At 42.3% G+C, this 27,766-nt stretch overlaps 1 protein-coding gene across 4 annotated transcripts in view; it reads left to right on the top strand.

The window, feature by feature from the left end:
- SYNE2 (spectrin repeat containing nuclear envelope protein 2) overlaps positions 1–27,766 on the top strand; it is a 225,701-nt gene that overhangs the window by 2,930 nt on the left and 195,005 nt on the right. For all 4 annotated transcript variants that reach the window (XM_069949162.1, XM_069949164.1, XM_069949163.1 and 1 more), the window contains exon 2: positions 23,803–23,916. In XM_069949162.1, the coding sequence (XP_069805263.1) occupies positions 23,838–23,916 (79 nt within the window). In that variant the 5' untranslated portion in view covers positions 23,803–23,837. The remainder of the gene's footprint in view (positions 1–23,802; positions 23,917–27,766) is intronic.

Below are 27,766 nucleotides of genomic sequence, written 5' to 3'. Positions count from 1 at the left end.
GAGTGACTGAGATGGCTTCTGTAGTGGTCAATCACTGTGTCACATCAATACTTACCTGAGTGCTGGTGCTGACCCAGGCTGCCATGTAATGCAGCCCAGGCCATGTCCTATATTTTTTGGGACTACTTTCTGACACAGAGACGCGTCATGAAAAATCCTAAAGGTTATCGGTGCCCCACAGAACCCTATGGGTCTAGAAATTGATCCACTTCTATGTTGATTCTATGGATCACATGAACTATGTTATTTGTATTCAACTATTCATACCTTGTAAAACTGGGTTCACACTACATTTTTGCAGTCTGTTTTTGCAAAAAAAACGGATGGAAGAACTAACACATTTGTGTGCATCCGTTGTGATCCTTTCTTCCATTGACTTCCATTTCATTGATTATAAAAAAAAAAACATCAAAACACATCAGTTTTTTTTTTACGTACATAAAAACGTTGTCAACCACATTTTGTGTGCATTAAAAAAAAGGATGTGTTTTGATCAGTTTTTTATTTAGGCTGGGTTCACACTACATATATTTCAGTCAGTATTGTGGTCCTCATATTGCAACCAAAACCAGGAGTGGATTGAAAACACAGAAAGGCTCTGTTCACACAATGGTGAAATTGAGTGGATGGCCGACATTTAATGGCAAATATTTGCTGTTATTTTAAAACAACGGCTGTTGTATTGAAATAATGGCCGTTATTTACTGTTATCTGTTATATGGCGGCCATCCACTCAATTTCAACATTGTGTGAACAGAGCCTTTCTGTGTTTTCAATCCACTCCTTGTTTTGGTTGCAATATGAGGACCACAATACTGACTGAAATATACGTAGTTTGAACCCAGCCTTATAAAGGAAGTCAATTGAAAACTGATCAAAACGGATGCACACGTTTTTTATTTTTGTTGCAAAAACAAAAGAAAAAAACGTAGTGTGAACCCAGCCTAATAGTGATTCCAATTCAGTCTTTCTTACATTAGATATAACTGCATACAGCACAATACACTGGGGGTATGTGTAGCAGTGATATCTGTAGGAATCCTGTAGTAGTGTAGCAGTGACTGTCCTGCTATCTCACACCCAATGATTTGCATTTCTCCTACTTCCCTTTGCTAATAAGGATTTCCCAGTTAACAGGATGATGTGCTACTGAGGCCTTCTGTCCTATGACACAGTGAATGCTCTGAATGGAGTTCCTCTTTACTATTCCACATGGTGATAAGGTGTATTGACTTAGTTAAATAAATACTGTAATGGTAAAGAGCGGGGACTGATAGGAGAGGTGACTGACTGTGTCAGTGCCATGCTGCAGAGCCTGTGTGTGGTGACAGCAGGGGGGCAGTGCTTGGATTATGGGACAATGAGCCTCTGACTGCTGGGGGGGATCTTAGCATTTACTTGAGCTATTCAGTGTATAGTGTTCCTGCTGTGTCTTCTCTATTTACTGACTCGCTTTAGCAAGAAGATTGTAACATGCTTGCTTTTAAAGGGGTTATCCAGCGCTACAAAAACATGGCCACTTTTCCCCCTACTGTTGTCTCCAGCTCAGGTGCAGATTGCAATTAAGCTCCATTTATTTCAATGGAACTGAGTTTCAAAACCCCACCCAAACTGGAGACAACAGTAGGGGGAAAGTGGCCATGTTTTTGTAGCGCTGGATAACCCCTTTAACTTTCTCATTTTTTTCCTACTCTCTTCTGTGTCTGTGAGCCCCCGTGTCATGCTCCTCCCCCTTAGCCCCCTTCTAGACACAAAACAGTGTGTTCATATAATCTGGAGTGTCCCTCTAAAGCAAGGGGTACTGCATGTCGAAGTTTAAAGCGGTTGTCCCAATTGGATACATTTTTTGAATATCAATCAGATGTTAAAGATGTTGTTCATTAATAAAAAAATTAACTGGTGACAGAAAATGCCAGAAATGAGTAATTTACTTCTATAAAAAATCTCAAGTCTTCCAGTACTGTATCAGCTGCTGTAAGTCCTGCAGGAAGTGGTGTATTCTTTCCAGTCTGGAAAGCAGGAGAGGTTTTCTATTGGGATTTGCTTCTGCTCTAGAGAGAGGTGGCAGCAGAGAGCACTGTGTCAGACTAGAAAGAATACTCAACTTCCTGCAGGACATACAGCAGCTGATAAGTACTGGAATACTTGAGATTTTTTTAGAAATAAATTAAATATCTGTGGCACTTTCTGTCATCAGTTGATTTAAAGGGAAAAAAATGGTGAACAACCCCTTTAAAGGGATCGCATTTTCAGTTTCACTAGTAGCAAGTTGACAGAGAACCTTTATCAATTAACAAGAGAAAAGCAGATACAAAGAGAGTCTCTCACTCTGGAGGAGTCAACATGTCTGGATATTAACTTGAAAGTGCACTGATTTCTATATAAACTGTGTAATACTTCTTTAGTCCTGTGGTGGCGCTGCATGGATATTGAACAGTTGCTACCAGGTTCTATCATAGATTATAGCTGAGGGGCGCCAGCAGTAAGATTAGATGTGATCAGCTTACTATTAGGGCACCATCCTAACAATATGGGATTGTTCATGAAGACAACCCCTTCAAACATGTGTGCAGCAGTAGGTGAGAAATTCTAGTTGTGTAGATACTTTTATAGCATTATGTTATGATTTATTGAATATTTTGTTGCTTCTGGGAATAAAATTACACCAAAAATGGAAACTTTGGGCATATACTATTAACATGTAGAATAGGAGGCCCATGGTCTGGGTCAGCATGTTTTATACAGGGTTAATATTAGAGATGAGCGAACCGTTTCAGCCGGTATGGGATCTGGTTCGGATTTTTCCAAAAAGTCAGAGTGCAGTCGGATTCGGATTTTTGGAAGTCCGCTCCAGATTTTTTTTTTCTTGCTTTCTAAAATGGCAGCCGTCATTTTAAAAAGCAGGAAGTGTTCCGGGCGGGAAAAAAGGGCTTTCCCATGATGCCCAGAACACATCCAATCAGCAGGGATCTTGCAATAGCCCACCCCCTGTGTGACGTCGGTATTGCTTTAAGAGGAGCGGTCACATGACCGCATGACACAGTCTGCACAGAGAGAGGAAGGAGACTGTGTGACAAAACGCTGCTGCTGTAGGCTGCTGTAGTGACTACTGAGAAGATATTGTACAAAAGCAAAGACCAAAAGATTATTAGGAAAGCGGAGAGGAAAAACATATATTGATTGAGAGAGAAAAATAGAGAGGGTGAAAGATAGATAGATTAGGCATTGGAGAGCAAAGGGTGCACAGAACAAAAACGTGTTCTACAGATATATAAGTGCTATACTGTCACCCTTGTGAGAGTGTATATGACATAGGTGTTCTCCTGAGGCACAAATATACCTTGTGCATTTGTGGAGAATTAAACTCTAAAAAACGTGCTCTACAGATATTCCAAGTACAATAGTTGGATCCTTGTGAGAGTGTATATGACATACGTGTTATCCTTTTTACTGCATAGACCCTGTAATGGTGAGTTTCCTGCATAGACCCTGTAATGGTGAGTTTCCTGCATAGACCCTGTAATGGTGAATATTGAAGTCTAAAAAAAAAAAATTGACTTAGAGATATTGAAAAGATAACGATGTTACTGACATGTAGAGCCCTAAATTGAACCAAATACACTACCCCCGTATCATATAGATGCTTTAAACTATGAAATCCAAAGAAATCTGAAATTCGGTCGAACCAAACTTTTCAAAAAATCCGGAAGTCCGGTCGGAACGAACTTTTGAAAAGTTCACTCATCTCTAGTTAATATAGAAGTTGTCACGCAGGGGCCACGTACCTGGCCCCAAATATACTTTTGACAATCCCCTAAAGACAGTGGAAACCCATCAATCGTGTACGGTCTATGGGGCCTCCCTGACATGATTTCAATTTCCTGATTCTTATGTTCTCATAGAGGAATCTGGCCGCCAGCTATAACATGTGAATAGGTACCTTTGCTTCAATAGGTCTCCTAATGCTCAGCTTATACCATTGCGGACACCCCCAGATTTCAGCTGTTACTAGCAATAAAAAAAAACAATATTGCATTCTATTGAAGTTAAGAGACTATCCATTTCTATAGATCAAGGCCTTAAAGGGGTTGTTCTTTCAAATCAACTGGTTTCAGGAAGTTGTATAGATTTGTAATTTACTTCTATTTAAAAATCTCAAGTCTTCCAGCACTTATCAGCTACTGTATGTCCTGCAGGAAGTGATGTTTTCTTTTCAGTCTGACACAGTGCTCTCTGCTGACATCTCTGTCCGAGACAGGAACTATCCAGAGCAGTAGCAAATCCCCATAGAAAACCTTTCCTGCTTTGGAAAGTTCCTGTCTCGGACAGAGATGTCAGCAAAGAGCACTGTGTCAGACTAGAAAGAGTACACCACTTCCTGCAGGGCATACAGCAGCTGATAACTATGGAAAGACTTGAGATTTTTAAATAGAAGTAAATTACAAATCTATATAACTTTCTGAAACCAGTTGATTTAAAAGAAAAAGATTTTCGCTGGAGTACCCCTTTAAGAACTTTCCTAAATGGCTTTTAGGCTTCAGTGTTTAATACAGATGTCCCAGTAAGGAATTCATATATAGATATATATATATATACCATGTGTCCTAGCCTGTGTCAGCCCTATCTCCATGCCCTCTGGTCTCGGGATATATCAGGAATTATTTAAGGTGGTGTGTAACCTTCCCAATAACTCTGGAATGATAATATAAAGTAGGCCCGTCTCAGCCCTCCCGCATTTCTTGAGTAAACAGCAGCAGATTCCTCAGCATTGAAGGAGTCGCCTGATTTGCTTTGCTTACCAGAAAGTATTCTGAGGCCCTTACGTCACATACATCTTGGCAGTGCTTGTGGCCAGATGTTATTAGCTTGTTCATCTGGGTACACATCCCAGCCGTGAATTCCCACTTACAATGTTTGTTCATCTCCGGTCGTCACAGTACCATGGTCCTCGGGAGACAGATCTGTTTTAATCTGTTTACATTTTTGTCAACATATATGGCGGCTGGCACTGGTGCAGCACCATCAAAGCACTTCAGATAAAATAGTGATCGTATCACCAGAGATTTTCCTGGGCTTCCTGTCAACAATTCCCTGCACAGCTAGAAGTGGCTGATAACAGGGAACAATAGTCTGAATTCACAGCACATAAATATAGGGTATGTTCTAGGTGTAATGTCCCCTAAATCACTTGATTGCCTGATTGCCCATTGGGTGTCTCTAAAGGGACAGTTCACCAAAAATCTTTTTACTTCAAATCAACATGTGCCAGAAAGTGCCAGAGATTTGTCATTTACTTCTATTAAAAAATCTTGATTCTTCCAGTGCTTATTGTGGTATACCCCCGATGGTGTTAATCGGTCAATTGCTAGATGGTGAAGTGTGACGCCACTTCTGTGGTGGATGGCCGAGATACAGCCGAACCTTGGAATGTTGTCATGTGACGCCAGTGCCTGGTGGACACACAGGTGTGATGGCACGCCTGCTTTTAGTTGACAAGGTCGGTGGTACCCTTTTCCCCTGTGGTCAGTGTCCTGCCAGGCTGCTACTGGGTCCCTTGGGGTGATATCACGGTTGGCCAGAGTGGTATAGTGACCCTCTCGGATGATAGGACCCGCCACTCACAGTAAGGGGAGAATGTCTTAAGGTTGCAGTGTGTGCTGTGTCGGTGGTGGCGAATAATCACAGAGTCTTGGGGATATAGTTGAGTCGGTTTACTACTTGCGCACAAAGTTTCCAATAAACACTTGACAATAGAACGACCAGATCTGTAGTAGAAGTCGTGTTGGTTGAGTTGTGCTGAGTGATACAAGAAGCAGAGTAGCAGAGAGGAGGATGCCGTGAGAGTCTCAACCCATGTAATACTGTGCTCTGCCAGGATGTTGAAGGATGAGGTAGAATACTTGTAAGAAGAATAAGAAGAACACCTGTGCCCATGTATTCACCTTTACTTTAGTCTTCACACCACCTTATGCCCACTAGACTCGGCTTAACCTTCCTAATGGGTGACACAGGCCCCAGACCTTGTTACCTGGGATTAGCGTAATGCTGAGGGTTCCCTGCTGACACCAGCGTTGCAAGACAGAGTTCATAGGCTACTGAACCTTGCTCTGTCCGTATCAGTTCCTAGCTCTTTGACTCTATTGTGAATACTGTCCTGCTCTGTGACTTCTTGTCCACAACATGGGTTGAGGTTGTCTCTGGTTTAACAGTACATAGTGCTTTGGAGTGTTACTAGTAAAGAAGTTGTGAGAGACGTGCCGTCTTGCATCCTTCCCATGCGGGGTACTGACTAAGACGGACTTGGGGTACGGCACCTGGCAGAGGACCAGGGCCCAGATAAGATCACTGTGGAGAGCTATCTGGCTCGTGACCTTCTTCCACACTGTCCAGAACGGAAAAAACATAGCTCCTCCTCTACCCATTTGACTTACTTCCTCTCCAGCATGTAAGGTGGGCTGCGAGTGGGTGAAAGAGTGCAACAGAAGAAGAAAGGAGGGAGATGATAGATAAGAAGAAAGCACAACTCCTACTGGTCTACAGATTCAGGTGACACATAGAAAACAATAACCCTTTACAATCCTTCAGCTGTGCAATTTCCATATACATATACATAATATAGCAACATCTAGTGGCGAACTTTAGTACTACTTTCATCACCATAATAACACAATAAGTACAGACTTTTGCGAAGGGTGTACACAACTGCAATGCCCCTAGTGGGACACCACACTTATCAGCTGCTGTATGTCCTGCAGGAAGCGGTATATTCTTTTCAGTCTTATACAGTGCTCTCTGCTGCCACCTCTGTCCATGTCATAAACTATCCAGAGCAGTAGCAAATCCCCATAAAAAGCCTCTCCTGCTCTCCAGACTGGAAAGAATACAACACTTCCAGCAGGACATACAGCAGCTGATAAGTACTGGGGGGGGAAATCAAGATTTTTTTTATATAATGGCCAAAGAATGACTATTGTTAATTGTATTAATGTACTGTGTTGTGTAAACATAGCCTAAAAGTAGTTGTCTTTGTACAGACATGGGGGGGTGTATGCTTCTAGGATATGTGTGAGGGTTTGATCCCTCTTACCCCAACCCCTCACTAGAACAAATTGTCAAAGACACTGACAGAGTTTGTGCCACTTTATCACCTGTTGGCTTTACAATAAGATGTTGTATACGTGATACATTATTGGCCACTGACTACTGAGGGCCAACCATGTGCCAATCCGACATTGGCGGCATATCCTAACCACTTACAGCCCTGGCTAGTCTCAGCACTGTCCTTTATCGTTGTATAAAAAGGCAGAGTACCTGACTACAGAAAAGATGGCTGACATCTCTCAAGAACTTTTTTCAAACTAAGGAACAATGAGAACCCTGGATCAAAGACATAAGGTTTATTGATGCCATGGAAGCCTTTTGACAGATCCCAGTCTTATGTGTTGGGATTTGTAGCAGCGAGCTCAGTGTATTTTTCTTTCTAGGGGATACGCTTGTTCTTCTCAAACATATAATTAAACAGCAGATTCAATACAACTTCTAATTGTAAGTGTCAGCCCTGCAATCCAATACTAGCAATTACTTGCAGTTGTAATGGAAGAGGCCTTTCTTTGTGTTAATGTATGTTACAATGGGTTTCAGAGAATGGGTCATCAGAAAATTACCTATTGTTTAAATTAGTTTTTTTTTATGTCAGTCTTTAAAAAAAACTTTTGACACGTCACAGGGATAGGCGCCTCACTGCCGATCAGGAAAATGACACAGGAGAAGTGCATTATAGTGGATTTTACTCCATGGATGACAGCCATCTCCATCCAGTAGACTACATTATAAGTCTATGTGGCCACTGGATGGAGATGACTGACAGCAGGGAAGTAAAGTGTTGTTTCCTGCGTGTTCTTTTTAAAGCAAATGTACCATCAGGTACAGTACATTGCTTTAAGTTTTTTACATGAATAGACCGGCGTGGGGATGCTGGTGCCACGTCTTTTTTTTGAACTGGGGCCCGGTTCCCATGCACGGTGTCGGTCTATTCCCAGGAAGAATGGAATCATTGAGTCTGAGTCACAGAGGGTAGGAGTTTTGTCACACTGAGAGCGGGCAGGCCCACCTCCAGTGCTTCAAGCCGGGCTCGTGCCTGGGAATAGACCAGCGCCGTGCTCAGAAACCTTGGCACCCCCGTGGCATCCCTGCGGCAACAGTGGCGACTGTGGCATCCCCATACCGATGCCAGTCTATTTATGTAAAAAACTCAAAAATGTACCTGATCGTAAATTCACTTCAGGCCCTTGATTAATGAAAAATTTTGACATGTCAAAAGTTTTTTTTTACTGACAAGTAAAAATACATGTAGCTGATACATTAAGTACTTTACTTTAAGTAAATCTGCATTGTGTTTGACAAGTTTCACTGCAACTGCTAGATGAGAAAGGTAAAGCCACCCATTCTATTCCTTTTAGTGGATCTCCCAAAGGTCTTACAGTGGACACATACATCAGATGAACGTGAGCCCCTCAATTTTAAAGTGTGAATGGGAGTTCCTCAACCTTCCCCCACTGGCAGATGTCAGGAGTAAGAAGGTTTGGGCAGGTTGGATTTAAACATGCCTAATCTTTTGTCCTTACTGGAGATAAGCCGCTGCCAGAAAAGTCTAGCAGAAGTTATTCCTCTCCCCCATTGGAAACACATTTGCACTTGTCCCACTGTTAAGGCTGCCAATGTGCAGCATAACTCTACAGCAAGTGTTCAATACCCCTGCAGCACCACCACAGGGCAAATTAAGTATTACAGGTAATCATTTAAATCAGAATTGGAAATCACTCTACTTTATACTTTGTCTGCTGGATAACACATAATATTCTCTAGAAGAATAGTTGGAAGTGAGTTTACTAAACCAGACAACCATTTTAATGGTGGGAACTTTTCACTATAATGTGCTTATTGCTAGGTAGAGCCAAGTTGCAGCATTGTTTGTATCCAAAGCAGAATAGTGCAAAGACACATGGCTCATACTAAATGGTTATCTTACAATGAGGATCCAAAGTGGATAAATAGTGGCTAAGATTGTTCCTTTGCCCATGATAAACATAGCTGATACAGGGAGGTAGTAGAAGAATTGGGTGCTGCTACCCTCAGGGACAGAAGCAAATGGGTCAGCTGAACTCCAACATGACTTATTGATTACATTGGAGGCTTTTATATAATACTAATCTGACAACATTATCACAAGATCCCAGAACTCCGACAATATAGTATTATTTGTGTGAGCTGAGTTCAGTATGCAGTATATCAACAGCAGCGGCTCTGAAAACATGAAACGTAATACTGCTTAACTTTCCCTAAAAAATGGGAGGGTTCCTTATAGCCTAAAACTGTTGAAATTGAGCGTCTCCTATTAGAAGGACCTAATCGCCCTTAGTAGATGCCAGCCTCCAGCTATGGGGCAGTATTATACTGAGAAGAGGCAGAGACCTCCATTTGGAAAACACATGAATCTGTAACCTGGTAAGGATCATGTTCATGGTGTAGGCTGTTTACAGTCTAGCAGACAGCGCATCTCTTTTTATACTACGGCTTGTTTTGCAGAGAGAGTCATATTTAGCTGTGTGCCATCACTGGTTTGGCATGGGAAATAGTTGGCAAGAAGGTACGGCATTGCCTACACAGTTCCTTCCAGGTCTGTGCTCCTTCATAGCTTTAGTTCCTCTTATACACTTTATTGGTTCAGCTGAGAACTGTACAATGTTCAGATGGTGATATGAAGTGTATGTATGTAATCTGTATAATGTGGTGTGGCCAAAATGAGAAGACATGGGGCTGATCAGCTGTATCTACGTATATTTTTATTGAATTTAAAGAAGTTCTCGGTTTTGTTATAATGGTCCCTTCAAAATAAGCCCATCACAACATTACCTCCTACTTACTCTCCCAGTGATCACCTGTAATCTGTATGGAGGATAGGTCCTCCAGAGTGAAAGACACTCTTTGTAACCAGGGGCGTAACTAGAAACGACTGGGCCCCGTAGAAAACTTTTGATTGGGTCCCACTCCTATTCCCATCCCACTATAGGTAATCCCCCTCTTTGTTAGATCTCCACCCAGTAGATAGCATATGTAAGGCATCTCCCCTGGTATCCCCCCCCCCCGTAGATAGTGCCCCCCATGGTAGACATCTCCCCTAGTGTCCGCCATAGTAGGCATCTCCCGTAGTGTCCGCCATAGTAGACATCTCCCCTAGTGTCTCCTGTGCTAGGCATCTCAGCTCGTAATTCCCCTATTATCCAATCCCCCCCCCCCTTCCCCAGTACATAGTGTGTCCCATGGTAGGCATCTCCCTTGGTACTATAATGACAACAAGTCCAGTTTACTGCAGGGATGGGCCCTCCTGATGTGGTGGGCCCCATAGTGGCCGCTATTGCTGATATGGTGGCATTTATACCCCTGTTTGTAACCAATATTCCCCCCCCCCCCCCCATTCTAATAACTCGGAATTTTACCTAATAGGTTCTATGAGTTTTCTAAATCTGACAGCCTTCGATATCGACATAGGTACAAATCACAGAGATGGGACACATATCTGCCAGACATTTTGGCAATTCCTGAAAAAATACCCCTTTAAGGCCTCATGCACAAAATTATATTCTAGCTTTAGATGAGCTTCAAACTGTACAAACCATTGAAGCCTATGGAATTATAATATGCTGACAAATGCAACTAGAGGTCTGTGGAACTGAGCAGGAAAAATAGTGTCATAGGCTATACTATGCTATTCTATTCAGCCTTAGCTGTATTGCTTATAAGAAAGGATATGTAATATAGTAGCTATTGTAGAACTTCATACCAAGGACATGATGCCACTGGGGACACTATAATAGTGAAGCAGCTGTGTAGGGGAAGGCTTTATATGAAGCGTTGGTGCCAAAACAGTTGTGCCGTTAATCAAGAGTTAGTGTTGGCAATATGAGAACACAAAACAGAACATTTCACAAGACGGGTCTGAGCTCCAGTCTGGTACAATACACTGTGAACTACTGTGATTGAGCAATTGAGAACTGGGCTGTCACGGCAGAAGAAATCAACACGTCAGAAACCACAAGCTGAAACCACGGGATGTCGGATCAGTATAACACTAGGGGGGGGGGGGGCATCATGCAAAAATGTACAAATAAACTGAAATACCAGTGTACATGAATATCATAGTGTAGATCACATAAAGTATATCGTACACATTTTTGTTGCAGTCTCAGCTGTCCATGCATGATGTGAATTGTGTGCAACAGCTGGAGAGCCACAGGTTGGAAATCACTTATGACATAGAGACAGCTAGGAGTGGAAATAAACAGTACAGGTCATACATGTATTCACAGCAATCACTGAGCTCAGAGAGGTCAGCGAAAAAATAAAAATGCAATGGAGTCTTCATTTATACGTTTCCTTCTATAAAATTGTGCAAATGTGCAAAAAAAAGGGGTCAGATAGCTGGATATCCCTCCAGAGAAAGAAACCTGTTGCCAAGGGGTGCCTCCCAGTGGGGGGATCACCAAACCATCTTGATATGTAGTTCCTCAAGTCCCACTCGTGAGTATTGGGACACAGGGAAATGCCAGGGTGGCCCATTCTACATCAAAGTCTAATTCAGTTGCAGGTATTGCGACATGACAAGGGATTAGCAAAGCCAGGCATCCATCCACAGACAGCTGTTTCAGGATATTTGCCCCTCGTCAGTGTGGAACACTTTGAGGATGGATCAGGGTGGTTTGGTGATCTCCCCACTGGGAAGCACCCCTTGGCAATAGGGTTTCCTTCTCTGGAGGGATATCTGGCCATTCCCGTGTTTTAAGACTCGCAACTGAGGCTCCACAGACCTCTTTTTTGCATATTCAAATTTTATAGGGAGAAATGTATCAGTAGAGACTCGTTATGAGTACTCCAGCAGGAAAAAAAATCCAACGACCTCCCTGAGTTCAATGATTGCTGTGATTTGCTTGTCTATTTTTCATTGCCCCCATTAGCCTGAATCCTGCTCCACACTGATGAGGGGCAATACCCCGAAACAGTTGTCTGTGGATGGATACCTGGCTTTGGTAATCCCTTGTTATGTCGCAATACCTGCAACTGAGTTAGACTTTGACGTAAAAGGGGCCACCCTGGTATTTCCCTATTTTTGTCCTAATAGTCGCAACCAAGTGGGACTTAGGGGGATAAGTATCAGGGTGGTTTGGTGATCTCCCCACTGGGAGGCACCCCTTGGCAACAGGTTTCTTTCCCTGGAGGGATATCAGGCTATTCACATGTGTTGAGACTCGCAACTGAGGCTCCACAGACCCCTTTGTTGCATATTCATATATGTATTGGCAATATGTGTGTCCATTGCTTAGGAATGAGTGACATGATCATAACAGATCTCTTGCTGACTCTTCTCCTGTGTTATTTATGAGATACAACTAGAGAAGAGCAAATTTGCTGAAAGTTCCACTTCGCATGAACCTTAAAGATCAACGAGGACTGCCTGGAAAAAACGGACACAGGTTATGGCCAGCAGTTGTGATCTAAGGCAGTCATGTCAAACTCTGGCCTGGGGTGCCATTATTATTGGCCCTCCAGGTAATTCAGAGTTTTAATTACATCTGGCCCACCATGGCTACTATTTCAGAGACTATGGGGGAGGGCTGGTTACTATATGAGACTACTGGGGAGGGCTTGCTACTATATAAGAGACTATGGAGGAGGGCTGGCTACTATAAAAGAGACTATAGGGCAGGGCTGGCTACTATATAAGAAACTATGGGGGAGGACTGGCTACTATATAAGAGACAATTACAGCGGGCTGGCTACTATATAAGAAACTGTGGGGGAAGACTGGCTACTATATGAGACTATGGGAGAGGGCTGGCTACTATATTAGAGACTATGGGGAGGGCTGGCTACTATATGAGACTGTTGGGGAGGGTTGGCTACTATATGAGACTATGGGGAGGGCTGGCTACTATATGAGACTTCGGGGGAGGGCTGGCTACTATATAAGAGACTATGGGGAGGGCTGGCTACAATATGAGACTATGGGGGAGGGCTGGCTACTATATGAGACTATTGGGAAGGGCTGGCTGCTATATAAGAGACTATAAGGAGGGCTGGCTACTATATAAGAGACAATTACAGCGGGCTGGCTACTATATAAGAAACTGTGGGGGAAGACTGGCTACTATATGAGACTATGGGAGAGGGCTGGCTACTATATTAGAGACTATGGGGAGGGCTGGCTACTATATGAGACTATTGGGGAGGGCTGGCTACTATATGAGACTATGGGGAGGGCTGGCTACTATATGAGACTTCGGGGAGGGCTGGCTACTATATAAGAGACTATGGGGAGGGCTGGCTACAATATGAGACTATGGGGAGGGCTGGCTACTATATGAGACTATTGGGGAGGGCTGGCTACTATATAGGAGACTATGGGGGAGGGCTGGCTACTATATGAGACTATTGGGGAGGGCTGGCTACTATATGGGACACTTGAGGGGCTGACTACTACTATTTGGACACTATTGGGAGGGCTGGCTAATATGAGGGGCAATTTGGGGGGGGGGGGTTGGCTATTATATGGGTTGGGGTTTAATCATGTGATAGAAATTAACTTGTCATTTATCATAGTGCTGGGAAACGCACACCACTGACAGTGCCAGGACCGCTGCATTCGCGCTTCAATAATTATCAAGGTTGGCCCGCGACTTTGTGCAATTTTTGAATTTTGGCCCACTGTGTATTTGAGTTTGACACCCCTGGTCTAAGGGAATTAACATAATCCCTTAAATGCAATCTTATAGCCATGCAATCTAGTAGACAGCATACAGAATAATACAGTGCTATTAAAATTAATGATGTATTGTGAGATCTATCTAGGACATGGTAGGGGTCCTAACTCATAGGTTACCAAAAATGTTATCATCTGTCGCTTATTATTGATGTATGAAAAGATACACATAAGTGGAACACAGTTTATAATCTGCATATATGTACGATCCAAATTTATGTAGAAGGCTTGTTGTGAAGTGTAGGAAGGAAAATGTCATGCTGTGTACAATGTTTCTTTTCTCTGCCCATCTCTGACTAATAGGGTCCGTTTGGCATCTGAAAACTATTGCAGCTGCCTGTGAACCAAACCTTTTGCAGCTGCCCAGTTATCCCCTGGCACCAGCGCCTACTAATGTACTAGTAAAACACGACAAAAACACTGTAACCAGTTACCATAGGCAGGCAAACCTGTGTATAAAGCTGGGGTGTATATAGAACCGTGCGTTCAATGTACCAAATGTAGTCTAAAAGTGATAATGTTTGCTCTATAAGAATACTATCCCATTGTGACGTGCATTGCATAAGTAGCCATATTTTATTTGCAACCGATTTTGGCCGTGACAGGTTGCATACCAGAAAATGGGGTTGTGTTGCACCCCACAAATGGCCTTGACATTTACAAGAAATCCTTTCTGAACACGATTGTCTTGCGACTGTCGAGGCGAGCTTGCGACCACTTGTAGGTCACAACACAACTCCGTCACTAACCTGAGATGCAGTGCCATTACTATAGTGGAACATAGCAGTTTTTGGTCCTATAACCCCCTGAGGTGGCCGAGTGTAGCCCTCTCCTATCTCTGCCGTGTATGATATGCCATCAATAATATGATTCACCTTATTTAGCAATTTAGCTCTTCTGCTGATCTAAGAGTGTATGTGCTGCAACATGCATAAGAATATACATTACTTGGTAGATTTATATACACGTGAATGCAGTAAAAGACACGGGCAATAGTTAACCAGAAGAAACAGTTCTAACTACATACTTATGTTGTGTTCCCTTGTAGCTGTCTTTGAGCCTTTATACAGTAACATATTAGTTTCATTTTGTGTATTTTCACGTTTTTTGGGTGTGACTGGCTTGAATTTCGAGGATGTCTCCAGTCAGGCAGCTGAAGTCTATTTAAATTATTAGCGCGCCAAGCAGCACGAACAAACACTTTCTTTCAGGCCTGGCCAGCTGTCCCACATATCATGGACCCATGCCCTCCACAAGCTCGCACTGTCTGCCATTGTCTTTAGGACTGAACATAAAGAAGCTGCACATCCCTCTGCCATTGTTGTGGGGATATCTACTGACAGTCACATTAATGGGTGAATTCCCAAAGTAAAACAACTATGTTAGTGTTCCAATTCTCCAGTTCTCCTATAGGAATTATATGCAATATACACTCACAGAGACAAAGCTTTCTTTTGCTCACAGTATATACCCCAATGTAATACATACCTATATGCTTATATACTGTACATACAGTACATGGATTTCATGCCGCCATAACAGTATGTACTATGAGTACACAGAGAGGCAGTCTCTGTGACTTCAGGTTGCATACAAATTGTGCAACCACAAAATGTGATTTGACACTTAAAGGGGTTATCCAGCGCTTTAAACACATGGCCACTTTCCCCCTACTGTTGTCTCCAGTTTGGGTGGGGTTTTGAAACTCAGTTTCATTGAAGTAAATGGAGCTTAATTGCAAACTGCACCTGAACTGGAGACAAAGGGGAAAAAGTGGCCATGTTTTTGTAGAGCTGGATAACCCCTTTAAACCATTCTCTGATATGTCGCAGGTGACTCGCATTAATCTCTGTACTGGTAAAATTACTTGCAATTTGCAACTGACCAACAGGTACAAATTTTTAATAGTTGTCGGGTCATAGTCACATTACGTCATACACTAACTTGCAAAGCTGCAGTCTTTGTGTAATGTGAAAGGCCTAAGGCTATGTTTACACACTGTATGAACAATGGCCGTTGTTCGGCATTCAAGAATACCGTCCGATGCTGTGAGTGTCAAACAAATGTATATTGGATAATGTCTTCTGTCTAAACGGAGCAGCAGAAACACATATGCACTGCTTCTCCATTAACTTTGCATGGGACTGATGGATAAAGCTAAGCGCCATACCCCATCATTCTCATAGACAGACACACAGACATGGCTGCCACTTCATTTAGATTGGAGACATGGGGGTAGATTTTTCAAACATGGGGGGAGATTTCTCAAACATGGTGTAAAGTGAAACTGGCTCAGTTGCCCCTAGCAACCAATCAGATTCCACCTTTCATTCCTCACAGACTCTTTGGAAAATAAAAGGTGGAATCTGATTTGTTGCCGGGGCAACTGAGCCAGTTTCACCATGTTTGATAAATCTCCCCCATGGTGTAAAGTGAAACTGGCTCAGTTGCCCCTAGCAACCAATCAGATTTCACCTTTCATTTTCCAAAGAGTCTGTGAGGACTGAAAAGTGGAATCTGATTGGTTGCTAGGGGCAACTGAGCCAGTTTCACTTCACACCATGTTTGATAAATCTCCCCCATAGTTCTTTTATTTTTGAGGGATTCTTGAGGGATTCTAGTTGTTGGTGGCCCAACCCCTTTGACTCTGGTTACTGGTGCCAGTGACTCTTTGCCCACCAGGGGCAAAAACTCCTTGTTTACACCCCTATATAGTTAACCTAGTAGTATACGTACCATTCTGCTGGGTCCGAGTGCTAAATTATCATAAAAAGTCTCTACATGTTGCTTACCTGCCATGTAGTTAAGAGGCACCATGGCACTGAATTCACACACCACATCAGTGCTTTGGCGTTCCCAACCAGCTGCTTCTGCTCTCTAAGGACACCATTAGGGAGCATGGCATCTAAATGCCAACCATAGGAATAGGGAAGGGCAGTGGTTGAGCACACAGTATTAGAACTGATGACATTATAATTCTGCTAAGGGGCACTGTCATTGTCTCAGTAGGACGTATTGTACATGTTGATTTTGGAAGGTATGCTGGGTAAACAAAAATGTATAGACAACCTAGTCCAAGATTATTATTATTTTTTTTATTTAGACAGGTATTTACACATACAAGTAATTGCTTAATATCTTCCATTGCATTAACATATTCTACCCCCTCCATTGCCAGGCCTGACATAAGTGTTTGGAATGGCCGCTGTCTGATCCTGCCCTGTCTCCTTATTATTCAAAGAAATATATTCATTTGGAAACTCTTCAGTATAAAAATTGTAACTGAGGCGTGTCATAACTGGAAGCATCTCTATACAGCAATTGGCGAGGAATTCAGAACCATTTTTTTTCATAGTTTAGTTATAAATATCATTGAGGTACAACAAGACTATAGCAATACGTAGTGGCAACCCAGGGTGTTATACTGGCTGAATTGCAGTTGTAGACAGATATCATACACATATCGCACATATCGAGTAAGAGAAGATTACTTCATATTTGAATGTCTGGGATGGGATTCTACTGGGAAAAAAAGTATTCACTGGGGAAGCTTCATAGTTTTCATCTAAACTCCCTCATCCCACTTGGATGAAAGATAATAAAAGCAGCAATTTAATCACTCTCATAACCTGAAACCTTTTTTAGGCCATGTTCACACATGGCATAAGACATCGGCCGTTCCGTCACCTGGCCGGGTGACAGAACGGCTGGTGTCGGAAAAGATCATCCCGGCCACTACTGCAGTACCAGCCGGATGATCTTTACCGCCGCTGAATCCATGCACACCCACATCCGAATTCCCGCTCCATTGCGTGAACTGAGAGGGTTTTCTTGCGGGACTGCTAGAGATACCAGCTGGAGTGTATACTTTATGTATACATTCTGGCCAGCATTCCCTCGGGTGTAGTACTACCTAAGTACCGTAGAAATCACAGCCGTTGTTGCAACGTTGGTACTTGGTACTTACATGGTGTGAACAACGTTCGTTGTTGGTACTTACATGGTGTGAACATAGCCCTAGGGTGCGTTCACAGAATCTACAGAAGAATTGATGCTGCAGATATCAATGTAACTAAATGACTGAACACAGCATCAAATCTGCGCCATCAAATCCACTGCGGATCCTGGATGTGTAAATGCACCTTTAGGCCAGGTTCACACTATGTAAAAACAATGGCCATTTTTCATAACAGCTGTAGTTGTGAAAACAACCGCAGTTATTTCACCAACAACAGCCGTTGTTTGTTACATAATGGTCGTTGTTGTTTCCACAACTACAGCCATTGTTAGGAAACACGGCTGTTGTTTATACATAGTGTGAACCTGGCCTTAGGAAGTAAAATTGCTATTTTGGTGATTGATCACAACAGACATCTCCAAAATAATACAAATTTCATTTAATATTAAATAATTTATGGTCCCTGATTTCGATAAGTGCACCTGGCAGGTATAAGGGGTAGATGCTCACATCTGCTGTTGACTCCAGTGCAAATTCTCCCAAACCAAATAGGAAAAGCAGGGAAGAAGATAGTGGGGGCAGCTTTTACCTTCCCTTTAACCTGGCTGTAAGTGAACTTGTTTCAGCAACATTTTGTTAATTTGTGATTGGTCAGTAACTACTGTATAATAATAGTTATAATAACATAAGTGGTTGGATATTTTTTTAAATAATATAGTAAGCAGTTAAAACTTTTTCCAAATGTGATTTTTAGAAATATGGCAGCTGTAGGAAGAGAATTTTATTTACTTTTGGCGTGGAGAATTGCTGTGGAAACCAGTTGTATGACACATGAATTTTTTTTTTTTTTTAAATTTAGCTTATGAGAGACACCCAGGTGACTCACTCCAATAAAATGAGAAAGTAACAGTGAAGTGGTTACAGAGTTCTGCATGCGTCCCTGAATATACACTTGATCCTTCAGGAATACTGCAGAAGATGATATACACACAGATGCACAAAACATGGGAACATGAGTTTCCTTTAAGAAATATCTTATAAGCCAAAAATTTCAGAGTCACTCAACTTTTTGGATCTCTGAAAACCATAAGCCCTCGCCTTAGTAATACAACCAAAACATGTCTATTATATACATACTTAAAAAATTTAAAGTATAATATTATAATATAATATGGAAAAAGCACACAATAATAATTAAATGATGAGCTAGAATCCAGACCTGACCTATTTCTATTCCCTGCTTAGCACAATTGCTTGCTTGGACAGTCCCTATATACAGTATGTCCCTATTGTGCCTTATTAGAAATCTGTCCCTAGGAGTTGAGATGGCAGGATGAAAAGTAATGTATGCTATGTAGCTTCATAAGGAAAAGATGTTGCTCTCCCCTACCAGCTTGGAGGTAGCATTCCTTCGAAACAAGCTGTTTTCCTTCCTGGGCTCAGCTACCTTACATACTTTTTTTCCCATGACCCACTGCATGGTCCATAAGTCTCCATACACTTGTTTGGAGGTCTCCCCTAGTGCAACATGGAAACCATGTCCCAAAGGAGAAGGGATATTTAACCATTAGAATTGTGGGGTGATGGGATGAAAGACAGATTATTTTATAATGTTCTGCCAACTATCCCAGAATAAGCCATTTTTTTTTATAGTGATTTGCTATGGTTTATGGTTTAGTAAACTAATTTAGAGTATTCTATTATGTAATTCTAATGAGGAGTCATTACATTACATTGATGATCTTCATCCCTTAGCCAGAATAAGGAGCAGATTCCAAGAACATATCTTGCTCTGGAAGACCCAACACTTTCTTTCATAACACGGAAATCCCATTGTTCTCACTGGGCTGTATGTAGTACTTTATTTCTCCTGTGGTGGTGCTGCAGGGGAATTTAACAATTACTGTCAGATTGCAGCACACAAGTGATTGCTGGGGGTTCCCTGTGATCAGATATTCATCAGGGAACGCCTCCAACAGATGAAGATTGTCCTAAGGGGACAGTTATGAAAATGATACTGTGCTTGTGTCTTGTGTCAAGAGGGTTACTGTTTCTCATTGAGGTGACCTAGGAGTAGGTAGGATTCATGGGACCTCACAGCATGAAACTGTATGGGGCCCCATGAACCCTGTACACACCCCCTCCTTATGCACTTACTCACATGCAGGTGCAGGCGGACTATTGTGCCCTGTCACTGTCTGGGGTGGCGGTAGAGGGGCAGGCGGTTGGTGCTCTGTCACTGTGGGGGGGGGGGGGGGGGAGGTGCAGGCGGACAGTTGCCTGTTACTGTCTGGGGTGCGGACGGGAGGTGCAGGCGGCCAGTTACCTATCTGTCACTGTCTGGGGTGCGGATAGGTGGCGCAGGCAGCTGTTTCCTTCTTACTGTCTGGGGTGCTGGTGGAAAGTGCAGGCGGACAGTGCCCTATCACTGTGCGGGCGGGAAATGCAGGCGGACGGTGCTCTGTTAATGTTTGGGGTGCAGGCGGATGGTAGCCTGTCACTATACAGGGTGCAGGCGGTAGGTACAAGCATCTGGTGCCCTGTCACTGTTTGGGGTGTAGGTGGCAGGTGCCCTGTCACTTGCGGGGAGCGGATGATAGGTGCAGGCGGCCGGTGCCCTGTCACTGTGCAGGCGGATGGTGACAGTGCTGATTGTGCTGTTGGTGAGTGAGCTAGTATCATGGAGGTAGACCACATGTTGTACTGATGGGGGCCCCCCTGCCCCACAGGCCCCATAGAAGTTGTGTAGTCTGCCTCCATGGTAGCTACACTACTGGAGGTGATGCAGGTGGTGTATGGAGATTTGTTTTCAGGCAGTGTTCTATGGAAAAAGAAACTGCATATTAGCCACATGACAACTGCCAAAGCCCCGACCGCTATTAAAGTGTCATCCAGTGATCATATCCTGATGTTTGGTGCGTCCCCATTTTCTGCATCTCCCCATCTTACTGTTCTTGCTTGTTTTCTTCTATACTTTACTCTATTTATGGACAGATTAGTATCTAGGCACATGTTACATACACACTGTGGTCTTTTGAAGCCTTCCACTGTTTACATGTGTTTCATTTCCTTGCTTTTACAAGGAGTGGGTGGATTTGTCTGTGAAGAAGCAGGATGAGGTCATTATCCTTAGTAGTGAAGTGCACCTAGTGCTGACGTTCTGTCATTGACACTTACCAGATAAAAGACTTCAGGGAGTCTACAGGTGTGTCTTGGAGGAGCAGGAGTGTCTTTTTTGCCAAGCAGAGATCTCATAGATGGAAATGATTGACCTACACATTGAAGATTCTTATTCTCTAGTATCCTAATATGTTGTATTTACTATATAATAATCAATAGTTAAAAGAGTACTTCGGTAAATAAAAACATTCTTTCAAATTAACTGGTGTCAGAAAGTTAAATAGATTTGTAATTTATTTTATATTTAAAAATCTCCAGCTGCTGTATGTCCTGCAGGAACTGGTGTATTCTCGCCAGTCTGACACAGTGCTCTCTGCTGCCACCTCTGTCTGTGACAGGAACTGTCCAGGGCAGTAGCAAATCCCCATAGAATACTTCTCCTGCTTTGGAAAGTTCCTGTCACAGACAGAGGTGGCAGCAGAGAGCACTGTTTCAGACTGGAGAGAATATGCCACTTCCTGCCGGACATACAACAGCTGATAAGTACTGGAAGACTGGAGATTTTTTAAATAGAAGTAAATTATAAATCTATGTAATTATTTGACATCAATTGATTTGAAAGAAAAAAAATATTTTGACGGAATTTGCTTTTAAAAGCAACATAAAGGAGTTGTCTGACCATAAACACTTATCTCTGATCTATAGAATAAGGAAATATGAAAGAAAAAATCCTGTCATAACCGAGCAGAGGTCAAACATTGCCACTCTATTTATTATCTATGGACCTGCCAGAGGTAGCTAAGCAGAGCTCTCAGATATATCCAGCAGTCCAATAGACAATGAGGATGCACAGCTCGGCTATCTCCAGGCTATAAATGTAGACGTAATACCCATACAATACAGGGTGCCCCTGATCGCCAACAGCTGATTTGCATAGGGTTCTATGGGCATCTAGACAGGGAACAGTTGAACCTCAAGGTTTTGGTTTACTAGTCAATACCGATCCAATTTCTTGCTTTACAGCATAGAGCAAAGCACAATGATCTGTTTTTTTTTTAAGCCCTTTAAAGTGACCATTCAATGAAATGGTCAATGACAGCCGCCTGCTGCCGGGACTTTTGTTTTCCATGTACTTGGTAAAAAAAACCTCTGCAATTGTTTGATGGGAATCAGCTAATAAAGAGAATAGAACTCCCGATTTGTAGGTGTGAGTGTTTGCGAGCACTGCAACCTGGGTTTAGGCCTTCAAAAATCCTTTAAGCTGATGAGATTAAAACTACAATGCCAGCAGAAATCAGGCTTAAGAAGATCAATATCGAAATCTTTTTTTTAACCCTTTGTAGTCTAGACCAGCAATTCTCAAACACGTGATGAGATGCGGCATGCTATCCCACGCATCACAGATTAAAGGGGTACTCTGGAGATTAATTGTTTTTAAATCAATTGGTGTCAGAAAGTTACTTCTATTTAAAAATCTTAAGTCTTCCAGTACTTATCAGCTGCTGTATGTCCTGCAGGAAGTGGTGTTTCCTTTCCAGCCTGACACATCCCCTAGGGGGGCTTCTAGTATAAGTGTAAAAAAAAAAAAAAAAAAAAAAAAAGTGTTATTAATAAAAAGCCCCCTCCCCTAATAAAAGTTTGAATCACCTCCTTTTTCCCATTTTATAAATAAAAATAAATAAATAAACATGTTTGGTATCGCTGCGTGCCCGAACTATTAATTTATCACATTACTAATCTTGCACGGTAAACGGCGTAAGCGCAAAAAAATCCCAAAATGCAAAATTGCGCATTTTTGGTCGCATCAAATTCAGAAAATTGTAATAAAAAGCGATCAAAAAGTCGTATATGCGCAATCAAGGTACCGATAGAAAGAACACATCATGGCGCAAAAAATGATACCTGACACAGCCCCATAGACCAAAGGATAAAAGCGCTATAAGCCTGGGAATGGAGCGATTTTAAGGAACATATATTTGTTAACAATGGTTTGAAGTTTTTACAGGCCATCAGATACAATAAAAGTTATACATGTTACATATCGTTGTAATTGTAACGACTTGTGGAACATATATAATAAGACAGTTTTACCCCAGGGCGAACGGCATAAAAAAACAAAAAACAAATATAATCCATTTTCACCACACATTTAATTTTTTTCTGGTTTCGCAGTGTACTTTATGAAAAAAATTCAGCCTGTCATTGCAAAGTACAATTAGTGGCGCAAAAAATAAGGGCTCATGTGGGTTACTAGGTGAAAAAATGCAAGTGCTATGGCCTTTTAAGGACAAGGAAGAAAAAAAGAAAACGCAAAAATTGAAATTGGCCCGGTCCTCTAAGGGTTAAGGATAACTCTAATCAAAACCATGGTGGCATTGTGGCTAGTACTGTGGTTATCAGGACTATAGCACAAGCACACACAACAGGCATTACTGTTACAGCTGACTGGGTCCAGGTATAGTGGGAATAGTGATGTGTGGGATATAGAAAGGAAGGGGGGGGGGGGTCTGTTGGGCCTGTTGGGGGCCGGTGGTATCTGTCATATGATTCTCTGTTGGATCCTCTAATATTTACAGTGCTAATAAATACAAATGACAGGGAAGATGGTGCCATTTTTGCATCCAGATGATGAAGGTGTCATGAGCCTGAGGAAGTGGGATTCCCCAAAACAGAACTAACATCTAACATTGCAAACTGAGGCTTAAAGTGTGATTGGCTAATACGATCATAAGCTCTGTCTATTTTTATTTGCCCTTAGTACATGAACCTGAGAACATTTATCTATACATTGACATTAGCCAAAGGGCAGAATGGGTGGAGATCGTTCTTGATGCTGATAAGACACTTTTCTTTTCAGTATAACATTGTGCAGTGAATGTGAAGCTTAGCAGTACCTGTGTCTCTCTTACAGACTCCTCTGGTCCCTACACCTATGAGGTCTACAACATGTCATCGGACAGTGGATCCTCGTTGTCCCCAGCAGAGGATCAGCTTGCCGTAGTCCAGCGGTACCTGGTTCTACAAGGTAATTTCTTTCTCTATGATTCAAGTGCTGAATGACTTTATAGCTAATGTTCATGTGGGTTTCACACATCTTTGCAGCTTCATGGTATATGTTATGTTCAGCTGCATCAGGGGGCCCGATGGCCTGGTGCTATAATGGCCTGGGCCCCCTGAGGTGACATCAGTTGCAGCACCTGGTGGCCAAGTGGGCCAAGCGTCATAAATGCGCCCCTTTAACCACATTCCTTTAACCATTTGATATGGGGCCGAGCCATTTCTGATTGGATCCAAACATATAGGCCAAGTTCTTACTATGTTTGACACCGGCAGTTTTTTTGTGCAACCGCTTGGAATCCCGGACAGAGTGTATACAGTGTATATACACTCTGGCCGGGATTCCATAGTAATTAATGTGATCGGTAATTTCATGAAATAACGGCTGCGGTTGCAAAACTGCAACAATGGCCGTTGTTTAATTAAATTATACGTTGTGTGAACTTAGCCATTGGGTGTATAGGACATATTTGCACTTCTCTTGCCTACTGATCTAGTGAATATTAATACCTGGCTGGCAAAAGCACTGAAGTAACCAGTTACCATTAGGCACGTCTGATGGGCCAAGATTTACCATATTTTGGAAGATGTTTCTTCATCAGGGAACATGCTTACAGATGAAAACTATAGGAAGGAAAGAACAGGTTCTACACCAGGGGCTTAATTCTTTTTGGGACTCACTTTGAGGTCTAATGATGGGGTCTGGGTGGCTGAATTAGATACAGACTTACCAATATAGTAAATAGGTTGCCCCAGGGTATAAGGTTGCTGATCGCTTATATTGATTTAACGCCAGCTGTTAAATGTGCACAAGCTTGAACTGAACTTAAAGCGGGTTCTAAATCACTTCCATTGTGCCAGTCTACATCCCCATAATAGTGTCCATAAATCTCCCCCAGCAGTCTATTCAGCTACAGTGTTTTCAGTGCAATTGCTCCATTTCATGTACTTGTGAGAGGTCTATATTTCTTAAAGTGACACTGGCACCATTAAAAAAACTTTTGTCATGCCATAGAAACATGTCAAAAGTTTTGATTGGTCCAGGTCAGACCAATTGGAAGAACAAGCCAGGAGAAGTGCAGTCTTCTCCCAACTCTGTGTCACGTGATCAGTCAGGCTTATAATGGAGCCTGACTGCAGCGCGGTCATCTCCCCGCTCATTCTGAACACTCAGACCTGGACCGATCAAAAGTTTTCTATTGAGACAGTGACACTTTAAAGTCACTTAAAGGAGAAGTCCAGCTAAATTTTTATTAAAGTATTGTATCACCCCCCCAAAACTTATACAAATCACCAATATACACTTATTACGGGAAATGCTTATAAAGTGTTTTTTCCCTGCACTTACTACTGCATCAAGGCTTCACTTCCTGGATAAAATGGTGATGTCATGACCCGACTCCCAGAGCTGTGCGGGCTGTGGCTGCTGGAGAGGATGATAGCAGGGGGACACTGAGGGACACTGAGCATCCTTCTGCCATCAGAGTTGTAGAACTTTTGGGAGGCAATACAATACTGTAATAAAAAATACTTTACAATATACTATTGTATATATATATATATATATATATATATATATATATATATATATATAAAAAAAAAATACAACACTTTAAAAAGAATCTATCTGCTAATCTATTGGCAATGCTTTGCAAGAGTTGCTCAGATTTAGATATAGTTTGTGATAAAGATCAAGTGCAACTTGGAAATTATTGCTTAAAGTGTCTCTGTCACTTAAAAAAAAAAAAAAGCTTTTGACATCTCCTGCAGCAAGATGCAAAAGGCAGTGAGCCTGAAAGTCAAAGTTTAATGATCATGGGGGGGTCTAAACACCCAGACCCTGACCACCATTTTAAACTTTTGATATGTCTTTAGAACAGTTTTTTTTAAGTGTTAAGAACATTTTGATTTCCCGCTTTTTCCTATATTTAGGAGTCCAGGGGGCGGTGCCACAGCCTTTTACTTTATAATTATTTCTACATAAATGACCATTGAATGTTTTTTCCACTAAACAATATATGTATCATCTCAGCCCCTCCTGCTCTATAACATGCTGCTGGCAGATCAAATTTCATCTTCAACATGAAAGTATCCCTTTAGGGCTTGTCCTCAGGGCACATTGATATAATACACCCCATTGCATGTAATACCATTTTCCCCCTGTAGTGGCCACTGCAAGAGCAGTGAGAAGCCAAAGGCAGCTTACCTTGTGTTATAAGTCTTGTTGCCATGACAAATTTTAAGATTACAGAGATTTTCCTAAAAACAACCTCTTTCATATTTCATAGTAAGTCTTGAGCTGCTGCCATTGTTTACCCATATCTGAAATCAGTTATGGAGAGCTGGCCTTCCCCTAATGTTTCTACCTCTCCCTGTTTATTTAGGAAACACGCCTGTAGATAAAAAGGGATCCGAACAGCACTTTGACCAGGTCCTGCCATGATGTGTGAATCATGTATCCCCACCCAGTGTTCTGCCCTGATCAGAAATATTGTGCTATCCCCACACATGCACAATACGTGTGTCTTTGGTGTCCGATCTACTTTTAAAGAGTTAGAAAATCCCTCAAATTATTTTATTCTAGAATGTTATAATTGTGTAACAATTCCGATAACAAGATCTGATAGTCCAGTACTGATCAGCTGCTGCCATTGTTAGATAATACGGTATAAATCTGCGTCTGGTGCTGACATTTGTCTGACTTCAGGATGCTATTTTCTCTTATTGGCTCTAGGATATATAACCTGTTCTAACACATTATGTAAACCCAAGCTAGCAGAGGTATGCACTGCACATGTATCACTGCACTGTTCACCTTGTATGATATTTATTACATAACATATCGGTATACATGGGGCAGATGCAGCTTTCTGCCCTATCCCTGTAAGCCACAGTGGCCTGTTAGGCCCCCATTCCTGGTACTTAGCACCTGGGGAGCCCTTGATTTTTTTCACTTATAAACCATTTATGCCATATATACCGTACATTGTCAGTGTAGGAAACGGCTAGCTTTGAGAGATATAAGGTCTGCATAGGTTTTTAAGGAGGTTTCCATTCACAGACACCAATCAGAGTTGTTGAGAACTTGAATATTGTATTATGCATTGCTTATTAAGCATTACACATTGCTTACATAGGACTGGTCCACTCTTTAAAGCGACTGTATCAGCACTACATTCGCTTTAAGTGTTTCACATGGATAGAACAGCGCCGGCTTAGGGAAGCCGATGTGGCGGTCCTTTTTTTGAACCGCCACCCAGTTCCCACATACGGCGCCGTTCTATTCCCGGGCACTGACCTCTATGATGCGGCTCCATTGATTCTAATAGAGCGTCATAGTGAGGCGGGGGTTTCCTTCCACTGGGTGCGGGCTGGCCAGCCTCCAGTGTTTCAGAATGGTGTTGTGCATGAGAACCCGGCTGTGGTTCAAAAATAGGACCACGGCATCAGCTTCCCCGTGTCGGTGCCGTTCTATCCATGTGATAAACTGAAAGCAAAAGTACTGCTGATACATTCGCTTTAAGGCCATGTTCACACTATATGTCCGGCCGTAGTTCGTACGCGGCCGCACATGTGCCAGATTGCGAACATGCGGGCGAACCGCGAACATACGCCCGTAGTATAGTTATGGTTCCTAGCTTGTTTCGAAGCGATCTGAAGCAGGTCATTTACTTGAAAATCTTCGCCCAGCCCAGTAAACCATACAGAACCTTTTAATATAAAAATCAAGTTCAATTTGGCTGAAAAAAGTATTCCGTACGGGGCGGCATTGAAATCCACACCACAAACAATGGTCTTGTTCATTTTTCACGGCGCCG

The sequence above is a fragment of the Dendropsophus ebraccatus genome, chromosome 13 (assembly GCF_027789765.1).
Source record: "Dendropsophus ebraccatus isolate aDenEbr1 chromosome 13, aDenEbr1.pat, whole genome shotgun sequence".
In the NCBI taxonomy this organism is placed as follows: Eukaryota; Metazoa; Chordata; class Amphibia; order Anura; family Hylidae; genus Dendropsophus; species Dendropsophus ebraccatus.
Note: the sequence above shows the minus strand (reverse complement) of the source record. Positions and strands in the feature narration are given on the sequence as shown.